Genomic DNA, 17,317 nt, shown 5'->3' with positions numbered 1-17,317 from the left:
TGGGACCCTATCAAATGCTTTTGAGAAGTCGAAAAATATGGCATCCGATATGAGTCCTTCGTCCTTGGCTTGGGTTAAGCTGTCCATAAACACGAGCATGTTTGTCACGCTACACTACATTTTCACGAAGTCCACTGATCTGTCTATCTGCTCGGTCGAAGGCTGCCTTCCATAACTCAGTCTTCTGGGACGAATGCTGTTTAAATTATGTGCTTGGTAAGACTGAACTGAACTCGTTTATTTGGGTCGATAGAAAATTCCCATTGGTGCGCACCGTTTTTTGCCGCTTGCACCATATACTACACCGACCTCTGCGCTCTGTAGTATACGTTTTCTGTCAGTTTGATTGATTCATATGTAAGTATTGGTGATGTACAACCTTGTTTACTGGGCCCTGGCTCATGAGCTTTGTTTCTGTTTTCCATCCACAGAAATTGTCGTGAACACCTGCCTTTGGAGAATCACTGTCCCCTGGTGCTTCCATAGCGTGCATATTGCAGCTCTCGGCGCCCTCCACCCCTCTGCGTCATGCAATTTGTTTTCCTTTTACTGTCTTGGTAATATGTTCCATGCAATGGGCTTACACCCTTTGATATGCATGGGATCTAGTAGTCGGCCATGGCTGATACTATTACGACAAACTCGGAAAGAGTTTATCGTTAGTTCGTCACATACAAATTGGACCTGCACGATAAGCACCTCATCTTCGACTGTATAGTTATACACAGTCTCTGAATGGCGCTTTAGGTATCACTGATTTGTGTCAACAACACCCCCATCACATGTAGGTAGAGACCGCGTAAGTCGCCGGGGATTATATTTTAAAAAAGCATTACACACTTTAAGCAAAGACGGAGAGCGACTGGAACAAACACTCTGAAACGCTATTGCGGTGCATACGAACCAAATTAAGGTTCTATTTATTATTGAATTCCCACGCAGCCTTTCAGGAACTCCTCATAGGTCACGAAAGTGAAGAACCTAAAAGTTGTGGTAATAGTGATATTCATCGGCCATTCAACAAATATGTCATGGAAAATGTTTGTTGCAGTTCGCAGAGTCGCGTTGTCAGACGGCGAGTTTAACCAGCTTGCACTCCGTCTTCTTACTGATGTTCCACTACCACGCAGCCTCCGTTTACCCATTGATATTTAAGACGTCAGAGTCCAGTCGGACACTAGGTTGGTGAAGACTTTTAGTGGCAAAACGTCTTGCCACGAGCATGTGCTCGCCATCAGTTCACCGACGTTTATAGTCAAGCGCAGGAATAATCGTGGGTAATCCCAACAACACGGGAACTTCTCGTAGATCCTTGACTATAGAGCAGGAGTGGAAATCCTGCCATTTGGTCGCCATCAAAGTAATTTGAGACATCTTCCTGCTCCGGGGTGACAGGTGAAAGCAACGCAATATCTGCACATTTCACATAGATAAGTCTGTCCTCTGAAAGTGGACAGCCATGGAGGAATTTGTTGATCGCGAAGGTGTACGATACGAGCTACGCAGTCGTGGTGTCAACGATGCAATAACTCGACGGGCTACACTGCCTGCAACAAGGTGCAACCGTCCCAGGAAGCCAAATGGAAACAGTAAGTCGGACAGCAGTTCTGACGCCGAGACGAATACTTTCTGCTGAGAGTTATCCGGGCTCATTCATCAAGCAAGAAGCACTGATCCTTGCGGGATCCTTGTTCAAGCCGGTCATCTGGGCTCTTCGGATTCACATCTGGACGGTCGACTGTGAATCGATGCTCGTCTCACAGACAACAGAGGGAGACTCTTCTAGTTGTGTGCTTAGCATTATGAACTATCAACATACATCCTCCTGGCAGTCACCAACCGCAACTCAACCATGGACACATGGATCACGTGGCCGTCTGTAAACGGTCGGAGGCGCATTTCGAGACTGACGCTCATCCCGGGACAACCTAATTCCGATCCTGCCACGGTGCGAATCCGCCTGACAGTTTGTTTTCCTTCAGTCCCTCGCAAGTCAGCAAGAAGTACGCCAATCCATCATCTTCGAAGAACCACAATAGCTCGACAATTCTCTACTGTAAATCGATGGTGCACTGGTAGCCAACACGTTGGTGGAGCATCGCAAGATGTGAAAGCAGCTGTGTTAGAGTCGTTTAGTTCTGTCTGTCTGACTTCTCCGACACGACTGATTAACTACTGGATATCTTCGAGGGTCCCAGTCCTGATTGGTCAGGAAATCATCCCAGCAGACAACGAGTACAACGACGCACGAAAATTCCTAGAAAACCAAATGGTGAAGACCCTACAGAAAGACAGAGCTTTGGAGAGCTCAGGAGATGGAGAAGGGTTCCCTGCCGGAAATATCAAGCCCTACATCAACTGTTACGATTAGCCGGTTCTCATGAAGCAACGGTCAATAAAACGATAAGTGAGAAAGGCCGTTCGTTCACTCGCAGAAATGGACCGAACACTTCGAAGAGCGGTTCAGCTGGCCTCATGCAACAGCCTCTGGGGANGCCTCTGGGGAAAAGCCTGCGGGCGAATGCACTGTAAACTTCAATCACCCGTTGGAAAAATATCAGGAAGGTCAGCTTCCTGAAAGCAACCACTGAATGCCCGAAATCTACGGAGACCCTCAGCTCCGCTAGATGTTAACCAGACAGACACTGCCCCCTCAATATAGAGCGCATCACAGCCTTGCATCAAACCAAGACAGCGCGAGTCAGTGTTGATCAAGGTCAGACAACGCCTCCGCAATATGCAGCGCGTCGCTGCCTCGTACCAAAACCAGACCGCGTGCGTCAGCATTCGACCAAGTTCAGACAGTGTCCTTCCAATAAAAGCTCGAGGTCGTTGTACTTTTCGCACGCGCGCTGTCGCAACCACCTTGTTGGACTATAGCTATTGTGTTCCCTTCCGTGAGCCTTTTTCTCTCCGACACTAGGCACTGGAGCGGGTCAGCAGCAGATACCACAGGCCGGCGAAGCGAATCAGCTAACAAAAAAGAATTGAGGTACTAATTATTCGTACTGGAACTTGAGGAATGGCCAGGGTCGGACTCTCTGTACCCAATTCTCTTCAAAGGAGGCAGAGAACCTCTGGTGCGATTTGGAGCAAACGGAAATTGTCTGCAGAATGCGGAACGTTGAAAGTTATTTTTGTTTCCAAAAATAGTACGCGGCGCTGCGTGAAAACCAACGTGGCATCAGCCTGGTAGTTGTGATATCGAAGGTGCTCTCTAGTCCTGTCCGTGATGCAAACAATGTCAAATAAATAACTGCCTCACAGGGTCGATCACCGCCTGCCGCTCCTTCTGGAACACCAGAGTGGACACCGACCATGCACTAGTACGCTGCTGGTTTTCATTGCGCTTTTCAGGTGTACGCAAAACGCGCACACCTCGCTAAGCCATTGAGTAGCTAGTAAAACTAGAAGTCAAATGACAACCATCTCCTCGAACGCCTGTATATGTCTGGGAAGAAACGTCCAGAGCGCCACTCAAAGCCGAAATGTCTGCTTGCAGTACAACCCAGTCAGCCCCATCCAAGCATTGGATCTTTGATAGGACCGTGTCTTTGCTGGAGACCCAGTGACAGAATCCACCTAGTCACCACCACAACTCCACCCGTTGCATCATCCGACGCTAGGTGAAATTGAACTTGGACTCGAAAGGCCGAATAAATGGAAGATGCGAAGAATGCTGGAAACGTCCGCTAGATTTCTCCGATTGATTCGTTCGGCTGGTACTCGAAAACCCCTTTTAAGCGAAATAATCAGGGACCAAAATGGCTCCCCAATATGCAGCAAAGCAGAAAGTTCGGACCGCTGGGCACAGTACTTCGAGCAGCAATTCAGCTAACCATCTTCTACCTTCAACAGAAAGATGGGCCGCAAATATGGAGCCGCCTTCAGTCTCAGAAGTGTCCGAATGTATATCTCTAATCAAGTGTCATCGTGCTGCTGGTCCTCGCGACCTTCCACCCGCTCTTTTCAAGAATGGCGTTGGATTCCTCAGCCAGTACCTGTCTAGCCTATTTGGGTTTATCTGAGAGAAAGAGACCGTCCCAGACAACTAGGATGAATGGATAGTAGTGCCTATTTTCAAAAATGGTACTTGCAGTGAATATAGTAACCAAAGATGTGTTAGTTTGACGCCTGTTGTGACAAGGCTTCTGGCGTCACTGATTCTTCGTCGTCTAACGGTTGCACGCGAAGCCTTGACTTGTGAGAATCAAGCGGGATTTCGACCGGGTAGGGGCTTCGTTGACCACGTCTTCGTACTCCGTCAGGTGTTAGAGCAACGACACATGTACAGACGACCCATAATCTTGGTAACCCTTCACTTCAAGGGTGCGTTTGATTCTATCGATCGGTCAGTGCTGCTAACTACACTTGCTCAATAGGGTATGCCCCAGAAGTTTGTAAGCAATCCGACCCCCATATCCACGTACTTCTGGGCGGGTGAGAGTGTATGGTGAGCTCTCCAAACGCTTCCCTGCAAAAGTGGTGTCGGACAAGGATGTTCACTCTCCCCATTCTTGTTCAACTTCGTCATCGATGAAATGATGAGGCGAACACTGGACGGTTTTCAAAACCTCTTTTGTTCAAATTATTGCTGGTGAGAGCCTTTTCGATCTTGAGTACACAGATGACATCGCCCTCCTCTTTGAAGACCATAGCGAAGCACAATCCCTGTTGAATAGACTGACCATCATCATACCGTTTTTTGCATGCGCCTTGCACCTTCAAAATGCAAAGTCCTGCTTCAGAACGTGCCATCTGCGAACATATCCCTCACAGTTCAAGGAGAACCACTGGAGATTGTGGAAAACTTTACACACCTCGGTAGTTGTATTAGCTCTGACGGAAGTGTGTCTGATGAAGTCAGTGCAAGAATCTCAAAGGCCCGAATCACATTTGCTAATTTGCGTCACTTGTGGCGTCAAAAAGGCATCTCACTGGATCTTAAGGGTCGTATGTACAAGGCTACCCTGAGGGCAGTGTTGCTGTATGGGTTCTAGCCTGTGTGGGTAGATGATGTGAGGCGTCTTCAGGCGTTCGACCACCGATGCTTCGGAAGCGTGGCTGGTTTCAGATGGCTATGGGTTCTGCCTGTGTGGGTAGATGATGTGAGGCGTCTTCAGGCGTTCGACCACCGATGCTTCGGAAGCGTGGCTGGTTTCAGATGGCCTCAGCGTGTTAGTAACGAGGTGATTAGAAAACGGGTATTTGGTTGTGCTGCAGGCACGTCAATCCGGGAAAACATCCAGCATCATCGACTACGATGGCTCGGTCATGTGCTACGCATGCCAAAACACCGTCTATCGAGGCAGGTGTTGTTCTCCGTGTCTCCTTCAGGATGGCGCGAACCGCGAGGTGAACAGCACATGACTTGGCTGAAAGGCGTGAAGGAGATCACGAAGAGTTTGGGTGTTTTTGGTGTTGTGCGACTTCCAGGATGGGGTCCCCATGACCCCGTCTGTGCTTAGCTGGAGATGTTGCAAGAAATGGCGGCTAATCGATGTCAGTGGCGTTCGTGCTGTCAGTTTCTTTCCAGATTGTCTGATTGAGCGGTTGGAGGTGTAGGCACCTCAGTATGCTTGACATAGGCCAGCACTAGGTCCCCTCCCTCACCCACTCTTTTTCTCTTCTCTTCACTGTAGGGCTTTTAATACAATTATATATATATATATATATAACTAAACGAACTTTATGGTTGTACGGCAGTGAAGCATCAGTGCCAACACTGATGTTGCTGTCATTGATGATGATGATGATGATAATAATAATAGTTAGCGAAATGCATTCATTTGCACACGGTATACTTACCTGGAACCCAGCGAAACCTCTCGTTTATGAGGTTCTTCCCAAGAAGGGCGAAACCGGTCGGGGCTATCGAACAGTTTTCAGAAACTTTATGAGTAGTGCATTACGTTGTTTGGCTGTGACATCCTCTCGGTGCCTAGCCGTCATCCTGCAATAGAAAGCACAGGAACTGAGACACCTCAAGTTTGTCGATGTCTATACAGGATCAGTTGGGTTCGAAGCATGGATCTTCCAGTCGATAAGTTCGCACTCTAACCACGGAGCTCTCGAGCCTGTTGGATTTAAATCTACCTAATTTTTCTGCACCGCTTGTTTCTGAGTCAGGCTCTTTTTCAACTGAATTAAATGGCATTGGGATTGTGCATTCACCCGTGTTGTTGTCACTGATGCTGATTGATACAGGGCCGGTGAACACCTCAAGTCAATTGATTTTTCTCCATAGAGGAAAATGTTGGTAGCTCAGGTGGCGTAGACGGTGTTCGTTAGCTTGTTCGCTGAGCTGGGCAATTTGATTGCAAACGTTTCATCACCAATCGAGGTGACATCATCAGTGCGTTATGGTGGAGCGTAGTTGTGCACAACAACCAACCCGTCGCTACGCACTACTACGCTCCACAATAACGCACTGATGATGTCACCTCGATTGGTGATGAAACGTTTGCAATCAAATTGCCCAGCTCAGCGAACAAGACAACGAACACCGTGATTTTTCTCTGACTTGATACCTAACTACAATACTGTACTAACCCCTATTTCCTTGAGCCCACCTACATCAAGTCATCATCCTGCTCTTTTTCGACCATTTTATCTGGATTTTGGTGGCATTTTTGCCAACGCGTTCCTCTAGATTGTAACCTTGTTGGTCTGTGTGAGATGACTTATAACTCAGGGTGGATTGCAACATTTCATCTTTTCTCTTACTTCAGCGGTTTTGAATGTGTGCTGCTCCCAAATGCTTCTTATTCGGTTGGGGCGCGTGTGACGACAACCAACTTGGACCTCATGAACAAGATTCTCAACAGATTTCATCCCCTCAGCCCATTACAGTTCCCAACCGCTGGACGATAGCTCGTGTAGCTTGCGGTTACAAGCACACTTTACTTCTCAATGCTGACGGTGAGGTATACAGTTGTGGTGGAAATGAATTCGGACAGCTGGGGAGATCGGATTCGCCTTCTGATTTTCGACGGGTACGTTTGCCATACTTTACTCACCTTTATCTTGTACTCTGTGCGCAAATCCTCAGTGTAGGTCATACAGTGCGCTAGCAACAAATTTCCAACGCAATTCCCTTATTCATGAACTCTATGGTCTATGCATATACTAATCGGTGATAATGACGGATGTGAAGGACCAGTGTTGAACACCGGTGTCATGCTGTCGATGATGAATTCAGGCGGTAAAAACGAAGTTTTCGTTAGCACACCGTGTCTGTTCTATTATTCAAGAAGCCGTTGTAGCAGATAAACTTTCCAGTTTCGCACTTTTTCCGGTTGCATGCGGCTGCTGGAGGTTTACTTGCTTTTCCTTCAGGTGTATTTGTTTTCGGAGGTTCCACTATACAGTACCGTCTTCTGTTTTCTCTCGCTCTTTTGGTTAGATTACAGCTCTGGAAAACCATACAATCACGGATATCGCCTGTGGTGCCTATCACAATGCAGCCATCAGCTATACCGGGCGCCTGTTTACATGGGGCTGTAATTCTAATGGCCAGTTGGGTCGCGAAGGCGATGACAGCTCAGTCAAAATGATTCGATCTTTAGCAGAGCATCGAGTTGTGCAAGTACGTCTTCTTGTCCCTTCTGTTTCTGTCCCGAGCGCCCTTGAGAATTCGTTAATTCGGACCCCGAGGGCTTCCAGACGCCATCTGATTATCACCGGTGACCATTCGTAAGAAGATGTCTTTTTCCCTGCAATTTCGAGAACCGTTTAACCGTTTCGCCCCCACTTTAGCCTGAGTTTGAACGGCGTGACCAGATATCTTCTGTATCTGGTCGTTAATAATTTGATTTAGATCTGGCAAACCAACCGTTATTTTCTGTTTTTTTTTTTCGTTACTGGTTCAGCTATCCGATAATATGCAAGCCCCGTTCACCAAGGTCCAGTTCTGTGTGGATGTAAGACCACGTTGGCGATACATTGATCCATCCAAAGGGTCATTTAAATCCTTACGCTGTTCATTTTGATGGGGAAATTCTCAGATTGCGCAAACTCACGCTGAACGATATCCAAATATGCAGGGTATGCCGAAGTTATCTAAAACACCTCAAATGAATGTTACAATATGGCCCGTTGCCTTCTCAACCGCCTGCTCCGTCATCATTAATTGGCAGATACTTGTTACGGTTCGATCACGCAGCGAGCAAACAATAAGATATGCGGACTATGACAATATTCTATCCCCAGTTGTGTTGCTTGATCCAGACTCCTAGCACGGCGGATAGTAAGAAGAAAAATCTCGGACACAAGCTTTAATGATCCAACAACACGTGATCAACAGGCGATGATGAGAAAAATGACATTGCATATATATATATATATATATATATATATTCATAGTTTGACCTAGAAGATCCCGGAAGTTCGCTAGCACACAAAAATACAGTTTTTGGGGATATTGATATTCCCAACAATACTGTTCAATACGACGTGGCGAAGTGGTTGAAAGTTTCACGATATCGGGCATTTTGTCAAGAAACCACGTGGCTGTTACGTGGCCCTTGTATGGTTGGATAACAGAGGATATGTTAAGTCTTCAGCTCAGTCGTTCGCCAAGTTTACTTCCAACTTGTCGCTATTCTTTGGGGCATCGGCAGGCCTATGTCGCGTAGAATCGCGGCCTGACAAGGGAGCTGTTGCAACTTTTTTGGGCGTTCCAGACAATGAATTTCCTTCTGGAAAATTGCATATTCCGGACGTAATAGGAGCACACAAGGCCTGTTGGTTTTTGCACACAAAATGGATCGCGTTATTTCGACAGCATCGTGCGCCTTCTGTTTTAGATTTCACTGGTAAGCTCTGGCGTGAGGCTTCTTCTAGCAACTACGATCTGGACTTCACTGATGCTGTCAGCAACATTATAAGACCTGGTGGTTATTGGATGGAGAAATCGGACTCTCAGCCAGTCTTCTGTTAGTTGGTTTCCGCGGTCTGGGGCCTTCGTTCCTCCTTCCCCGATGTTGGAGAGTCCCTTTGAGTGATTTTTACTCAATTGTTTGAAACCATCGAGTCAGATACCTTTCAGTGTACTAATGGCGGAAACAGTGCGAACACGGAACACCATTATGACAAACAATTCGAGTCTGTAAGATGCAATGCTGCCCTCTAAGAGGAGATCTCTGAATAGTTAGTGCTTTAAACAAGCGGACCAATTGAATTCTTAGATTTTCTCCGTCGGGAAACAAGACAAGAGTGGTGCTCTGATGAATTGATTGGTCTGCTCACTCGAGAATTCAACTCATTTATGTCCATATAAGCTCCTCGTGCGACAAACGCTTAAGGGGATTAATATTTAATGACGAACATATTTTCTGCAGTTGGGATCTACTAAATTTTGTCTGCTGTGCCTGATGTTCCACACCAATCGGCGCCAAGCAGATTCTACCGCATGGCCGCAAAGAGGATACAACACCAGTTGATTATCGATTTGTCATGTTCCCGTTCCATACGGCATGTAATAATTCCTTTCACGCACACAGCAGTTCTCTCTACGCTGCTTACAGTGTCCGTAGCTGGTCTACTCGCGAGACACACCAGTTCCTATGCCAGTTTGGATGTTATCAAACTGCCATGTTCGGGAACAGGAGAGAAAGGGGGCGAGATGGCCCAAGTGGTTACAGCACGAATTTACTGACCGGAAGGTCCGTGGTTCGAACCCGACTTCTGCATCTCGACTTCTGTCCAGGCTTGGGCAAATTGGCAGTATACCAGCCCCAAGCTTCCTTCGGGTGACATGGCAGCTAGGCACCGAAAAGTTGTTACAGCTGAACGTTTTTGGTTTCAGTAGTATCACTTGACAGGTAACGATAATAGCGAAAGTTTGACAGGGTTCATTTCAAGCTTGTTTTATTCATTACCACTCAGTATATCCCTTTCAAAATAGCTCTAATGTTATACTAAATTATGCCAAATTTTTGCGCTATCAGTATCGCCGTACATAAAATGCTGACAGCAATATCTTTTTTGTCACTCTGTTGCTTTAGTGGAGTCGATGAGCAATGCACCGGCGCTCCTTAAAAGAAATTGAAATCGTTCAGCTGTAACATCCTTCCGGTGCCTAACTGCCATGCCACCCGAAGGTTGCACGAGGGTTGGGATACTGCCAGGTTGTCCAAGCCTAGACAGGGGAAGTCGAGTGGGAGAGGGCAGATTCGAACCACGAACCTTCCTATCAGTAATTTCGCGCTCTAACCACTTCGGCCGTCTCGCCCTCCTTACGGTTTTATATGCGTTTACAGCTTGAACCTTCAATACCATGTTTCTTTTCCACCCTTCCTCAGGTTAGCCTTGGCCTCGAGCATAGTCTGGTGTTAACCGACACCTCCCGTCTATTCGTCTTTGGTTCTAATATTTGGGGCCAGCTAGGTCTTGGTTTCCGGTCGGACCTCCCTATCGTCATACCACAACAGCTGATGTGTCTTGCTGGTCTACCTATACGCTGCATCAGTGCAGGTGGTGTCCACAGCGCGGTGCTCACTATCAGCGGAACTCTGTATGTTTGGGGCGGAAACAAATACGGTCAACTGGGTTTGGAACCCATTGAAACGGTGGCATCTGAGACAGTCTCTGGATCTCGTTCTTCCATCGAAATCGCTCCACAACATTCGGTCTCCGTTCCAACTGCCGTTAGAAGTTTAAAAGGTCAACGGGCGGTGTTTGTTGATTGTGGCGAGTCGCATACGGTAGTCCTAACCGAAGAGGGAGGGGTGTTCACTTACGGAGGAAATCAGTAAGTATATAGTACTCTAAAATGCTCCTGCCCTTTTCACAAACCTCGCAGCTACTGAGCATCTTGTTTTCTCCCTTAGTATCCATTCAACCTGACTTTTGAGCCGATGTCACATGTAGACGTTCAACGCAGCGGTTTCCCCTGTTCCAACTTGAAAGTTTTAGTGAGTCACAATTCTGCCTAAGTGCGAGAGGTACAGTCCTCACAGGTTACCCGAGGTAAATACGCTTTCTAGGTGAGCGGTTTGCTCGGGTTGACCGATTCCTGTCAGTTTTGTCTGTATCAGGAAAGCCGCACATTGTTCTCTATTGATGGTACCAATCCCTATGTCCTGATTTTGTTTCGGTAAATTGTCCTTGTCAATGTACCGTCATGAAATTAATGCCAACTCTGCACTAGTGACTGGCTGATTGATAGGCGCAAATCCAAAACAGTACCTGCACGAATGCCGGTACGTGTTTTGACTATTCGAAGGTCGTACCTCTTTCAACTCAGCGAAGGTTGGTTGCATTTCGCCTTATTTTTATTGTTAACTCTGTTAAGTGCATGGTCCAACCCAAATGAACTTATTGTGTAGTTGCCGGAGCACCGTTCATTTTCGCTGTAAATCATCGTAATTTGATTTTTTGGTGCACTTTTTCAGGTTTGGACAACTGGGACATGGCGAATCATCCAAATCCGTTTCGATCCCTCGTAAAGTGGCAGACTTGATGGACAATCCGACAACTCAGGTTGCTTGTGGTCGGATGCACACTCTGGTTCTAGTACCCTCTCTTGGTTGTGTGTACGCCTTCGGGGCAGGTTCCGAGGGACAGCTGGGCACCGACACCAATACGGACAGTTCACGGCCGATGCCTGTCAAAGGTACGCCGATTGAAGGCCACCCTCTCACGCGCTGAAAGCTCTTTTCTAAGTGGAAGCTTTGGAAATCACCATCAATATCACATCACTATCCAATACCGAAATAGTTAATTTTTTAAGTAGGTAGATATCCTTATCCATTGATTACGCTAATTAGCGAGAATGTAATAATCAATAGCTGTTGATTATCATGGGTGCTGGGTGGCATATTTCCTAGTGATGTTTACAGTCGCACCTTGGGTTGTCTCAGTGCTAATTGAAAAACTTTCTTGAGAAGATTCCACAGCTTAACAGGCTACATTTAATTCTGTGTTTCATACGAATCTCAGAGGACATTGTGATATTCTCAATCTCTTAGGAAAACGTGGCAGGTCGACTGAAGATGTAAGCAGGTTACCTCCAAATGCTCAAAGATCTAAATGTCATGAAGTTTTTGTAGTGATAGCACGTAGAAATTCCTCATAATGCAGTGTTACAAGAGTTATCCCTCGTCTGCTTGGTTAAATGAAACGTCCGTCATGTGGTTCGCACTGTGTCTAAAGTCAGAACCAACACATGAGATAAGACATCATAATGCGACGTTTTGGATGACGTGGTCAACTCTTCAAGGTCCGTATGTGAAGCCCAGTGCTGCTTGAGTTGGATTGTCAACTTGTCCGTCCACCTCATCGCTAAAACAACAACACCGTGTTAGAGCCGTAGATGGCTGCGCATGAGGAAACAATCATGTGGAATGCGGGCAAAAGGAAAAGACAAAGAGTGATAATGTTACATGGAAAAGAAAGGTCAAATTCCCTCCGAAGGTTCTATACGGTGAGCTACAAGACACCTGATGAGCCGGTCCACCGGTGGATGCAGACCGACGGGTTGGTTTAGGCCTACAATGTGCAGTGAATGGGCGGACGGAAAGTAGACAAGGATTCACATAACAAAACTTTTCATTATCTGGAGCTGTGGTGGTTCCAACAACAGGTGGAGTGACGGTGGTATTGGAGCTGAACGCACTGGATTTCATTGTGGTTGAGCCTGGCATTCCCCAAACCGCGAAACTTGTGCGACACAAGATAACCTAATGGGTGGCTCTGGTTTGTGAAGAATGCACCAAGTCATGTGCCAGTATCATGGTTAGCATTCCTTCTGGCAAGGATTCCAAAAATTGCAGCAACTTTATCAGGTTGTGATCCGTAGTAGACTGTCAGAAATGGCTCTTGGTTTTCCGCAACAGGGTGTCTGAGAGAATAAGACTAAGCTAATGCAGTGTGGTTCATCGACCTTTAGTGGTTTGGTGCATGGAACATGAATACGTCGGAAAGTACTTTTAGTCTTCCGGTAGTTAGCAAAAGTGATTTCCAACCCACTGTTATGATGAAGCAACCCTTCGCTTAATTCAGCGGATTTAAATCGTTTGAAGAACTACAGCTCTTTGCCTTGCGCATCAAGAATCTTTTCTCAATTTGGTTTGGAGGATCTCATTGATTTATTTCATGTGAAAGATGATTTGACCATCGAACCAGTCAAGCATGACCCAACTTATGCGTCCATTTACCAAAGGTGTGATGTTTCCATGTAGAATGTTTCTTAATCCAAGCCGGAATCTGTTCATTGTACTGACCACATATACTATGTTGGAAGGTTTTCGTGTCCCTTACGTACACAAACCGAGATCGCTTAGTATCCTGATGCTCAGGACGATAGTTGACTAGTCCTTTGCAACGAAGCACCAAGGGTTGACGGTGTGGTGAGCTATTCTTTTAAATCAGCGTCCAACCTTATTTGTTGTGAGACATGCAAGATGGAGACCGTTTTATCGATTCATGTGCATTGTTGATCCAAACGCTTACTATATGAAAAGTCGAGCTGAATAGGTAGTAAGCGGGTTTTCTGCTTTACCCTGGAAAATATTTGCTTATGTTTTTCAGCATAGTAATCGGCCGTTGAAGATCGCGGTATTGTGCATAGAGGGTGTGGAAAAGTGAAAAGTTGAAAAGCTACGCTCCGATTTCGTGTGGCTATAGCGCTACAGCGCTTTACTACAAACTGTAGGACTACGGAGTGCTGCGAAGTTAGTGGGTCCGACATCCTTTGTAGGCCTTCTGACTTTTATGCTGTGTTGTGTGGTACGCTGAACCATTTGAACTGTTTGACACTGTTTTCCTCATATTGCGACTATCACTACTCATGCATGTCCTATTACTGTTTATCAGTTCATACAGTTTAACAGTTCTCATCGCTAGATTCTGCTTTTACCACCAGGTCCATGGTTAACGAGGGGTACCAGTTCAAATCAGTCTACAAGTAGTCCTGATGTTCCCTTAGAAGTGGCGCGTTTGTATGCTGGTGGTGATCATGCTTACGCGTTGACGCGTAAATCCACTGTGAGTATTCATGTTCGATGCTATGTGTTGATCAGTTTCTGTATATTAATATTGTATGTGAGACAGTCAGTCGGACAGCGATCCATTATCACGTACTACCACCTGTGACTTTTCAATTTTCATTTGTTTCGATTCAGTGTTTGTATGTTAGCGACCCAGGCAAACGCTTTTGTGTTTTACCCGTACTCTTTACGATCACCTACAAGGATTTGACCAAGGCTTTCCTTGCGATTGTCTATCCTTTTCGGTAATCGACTAGCGAATTCCATGGAAATGCGTTTCGTCATTTTTAGGTTGCATCGTGCATTCATGTTTTTCCTACATACTTTGACCTGGTGATCTCTTACGCCGTCTCAGTTGGAGCTACCCTGTTTCCGGTATGCCAATCCTGTGTAGATGGAGAAATGCTACACTGGGGGGGGGGGTGGCTACTGTGGCAGCAGTGCCTTTTCCATTTTCTTACAAAGGATGATTGGGTGAGGCCTGTTGGTGTTAGTAAACGCTTCCCTACATTAATTACTCGGACAACAGTTTTGTTTTTGGGCTTTTAGCAACTAATTGGCAGATCATTCATTATTACCGTTGATTGTTGTCGGTTGTAGTTGTATGCTGAATGCCGCTTCATTGATTTCTCGGGTTCCCATACATCTATCAAATATCCGTTTCAAAAACAATTTCCTCGTCGAATATTTGATTACAAAAACGACCATGTAAGGCGGATACCGCATTGTGCGCATTCTCACCTAGCTATTCGAAAACGCCTGTTTGTTACCTCTAACGGGTGACCATTCAACTGTAAAATTGGTTAAGCTCTCCCCCTTGTTCATCATAGCCGCTAACAGGTGTGGTGTTTCCAAAGTACGTTTTAAAAAACGTCAGTTACGGGGAAAGGATCTCGATCTGGTGCCGCAGTTTGACAAAAGGCTCCTACGGTTAGTTCAGGGGAGTTTAAGATATATATATATATATATATATTGTTCAGCTGTAACACCCTTTCGGTGCCTAGCTGCCATACCACTTCCAAGTTGCCCAAGCCTTGACAGGAGTAGTCCAGATGTAGGGGTCGGGTTCGAACCATGAAGCTACCGATCAGCAAATCTCCGCTCTAACCATGGAACTATCTCGCCTCCCGACAAATTGAACTGGGGGTTCATTTGGTTATTTCTACGTCCAGGGAAATGAGTACTCCATTTTTTCCGCAACCGTCACGTCTGGTTGCCTGTTCGTCGGTTTCCGTAACAACGGCCATGTCACTTGCGTAATCTTTGTACGTTGCAATCTTCCGAATCATCTCACCAATTTTGCCCCCTTCAGGAGCACAATGACCATGAAAATCAGTTCATCTGGATCCTAGAGTCCTAATTTGGCTGTACTAAAAAGCTTCGGTTTCATGTCACTCATGGACAAGAGTAACCATCTGTCTGCATGCTCATCTATCTTATCAATGGTATCAGCCAAATAGAATGGACTCAAAAAGGTTGCGAATTCGGGTAGACGAACACATACCCGAAGTCGCTCTGCTTCTTGAAACGAAGTTGCCAGTTTGTTCAGTCTCATGCTTGCTGCCTGACTGCAACCTGTGAACTGACTCAAAAGGTTCCAAAATATTGGTGGAACGACGTAAACCAAATTTTATGAAGAACGCAGAATCCTTTGTAGATCCTAAACCGAGGCCAGCTGATGACAAATTACGGAGCAGTTAGGCTTGAATTTTACCCCAGTTCTGCCGTGGAGGAACTGCGTGTCCGAGAGCTATCGTCTCGCAGTGTTTCATTAGTACATACTGTTCTAGGAGAACGCAGAACTGTTTGCAAGTGCTGAATACCCGTTTAGCTCAAGCACGAAATTATCGTACTGTCTGCGTCATATACAGGATGAGATACAGGTTCTTGAAAGTGGTGTAATCGAGGAAGCTAACTGTACGATTCCTCAATGTTTAATGACCAGGGAGGCGAATATTTCCGGCGTTTGAGCGAAATTATCCTAAATCCAGTAGAAGTCGTCCATTCAGTCGTGAAGGTTTTTAATTCGCTCCAGTGGCCTTGATATTTCACTGTGTGACTTTGCTCTAGATACTGACAGCTGGCCATCTAGTCAGAAAATGGTCTTTACTTCTAGGGACGACTATCAATTTAGAGGAATGTTTTCTGGATGTGCCATGTAATTTCATTTAGTGGAAGGAGTGTTTAATAATTCTGTCCTATATAGAGACGCTATCAGTGTACAGCGACTTAGAATCGGAACACTTAAAATCCGTGTTGGGTCGGATCTGCGGGTCAAAGCAGCGAAGACAGTGCGCTCGAAATTCTATGACACTGCTTGGTCAAACCACTGGCGGGAAAACTGGCAAAGATCCAGAACCGTCCGGTCCCAAAGAAGAATACTACAGCCAGTTTATCAGGGGTTTCAACCCGATCGCTATCCCACTGTCAGAATAGACTTTTGAGTGTATAAGTGATGCACATGAGACCTTCGAACGTGTTAGAGCGTAGATGTTAGGTCAACAACTTATCCTCAAGAATATTTGGCGGTTGTCCGGACCATATCTCCTGAGTTAAGAGGTAGGTTGACCATAAACCCTCTTTGAGTGGATCGGGAACACCAGAGGTCCCCACAGAATGCTCCTCACTGTGCACTCCTACCAAATGAGTAACGCTTCATGTACCAGGGAATGAGAACCATCTGACCGATAACATTTCAATACAAGAGGTTGGAAATGAAGCTTCATTAACCATGGTCATTATCAATAGCCTAGTCGGACCCCGTATTACAAAACTTAGACAGGACAGCTATTGAGGATATGGTTGGAGACATTCTGGGAACGCGTCGGTAGATTGAATATGACTGAGTCTGGCACAGTATCATGGCAGTCTGACGATTTGGATTCGTAATGCCCGTTATACCGTGCGATTTGAGAAGGATGCTGATTATTTAATGTCACAAGATGGTACATACGGGATTCTTCAAAACTCATGGCTTGCTTCGACGGATGGCCTACTGCCCAGGGATGAGAAGTGATGTAATGAAATGCCATCTGATGAGAGGAGTAACTCATCCCATGGAACCCATCCATGTGTCAGGAGTAGGATAGTTATGGTCCGTTGAACCCTTTGCGATGTCAACTAGTTGCTAAAGATTCGTTGTGATGACGACAGAACCCCTTTTGCTGTTCTTCGGGATGGTTGCCCTGCCCAATCAACAGGCATAACGATTAGCTGAGCAATAATGAATCACATTGTGGTGAACAACGATCTTAGCCAGCCAGCTGCCCTTCTTTGAGAGTGAAGAATTCAAGAGTATCTTTCAGCAGATGGGTAGGGAGCCACTA

The 17,317-nt window shown here is 46.0% G+C and overlaps 1 protein-coding gene across 1 annotated transcript in view; it reads left to right on the top strand.

Moving 5' to 3' along the window:
* Nucleotides 1–7,552: 7,552 nt before the first annotated feature.
* Nucleotides 7,553–17,317, top strand: part of T265_14454 (hypothetical protein) — a gene marked incomplete at both ends in the record, with an annotated part of 57,152 nt that continues 47,387 nt past the window's right edge. Inside the window, 4 exons of the mRNA XM_009173693.1 lie at nt 7,553–7,588; nt 10,305–10,753; nt 11,397–11,617; nt 13,868–13,989. Of these exons, the coding sequence (XP_009171957.1) occupies nt 7,553–7,588; nt 10,305–10,753; nt 11,397–11,617; nt 13,868–13,989 (828 nt within the window). The remainder of the gene's footprint in view (nt 7,589–10,304; nt 10,754–11,396; nt 11,618–13,867; nt 13,990–17,317) is intronic.

This window comes from Opisthorchis viverrini (assembly GCF_000715545.1).
Source record: "Opisthorchis viverrini unplaced genomic scaffold opera_v5_193, whole genome shotgun sequence".
NCBI lineage: Eukaryota > Metazoa > Platyhelminthes > Trematoda > Opisthorchiida > Opisthorchiidae > Opisthorchis > Opisthorchis viverrini.
This window is presented reverse-complemented; position numbering and strand designations above follow the sequence as displayed.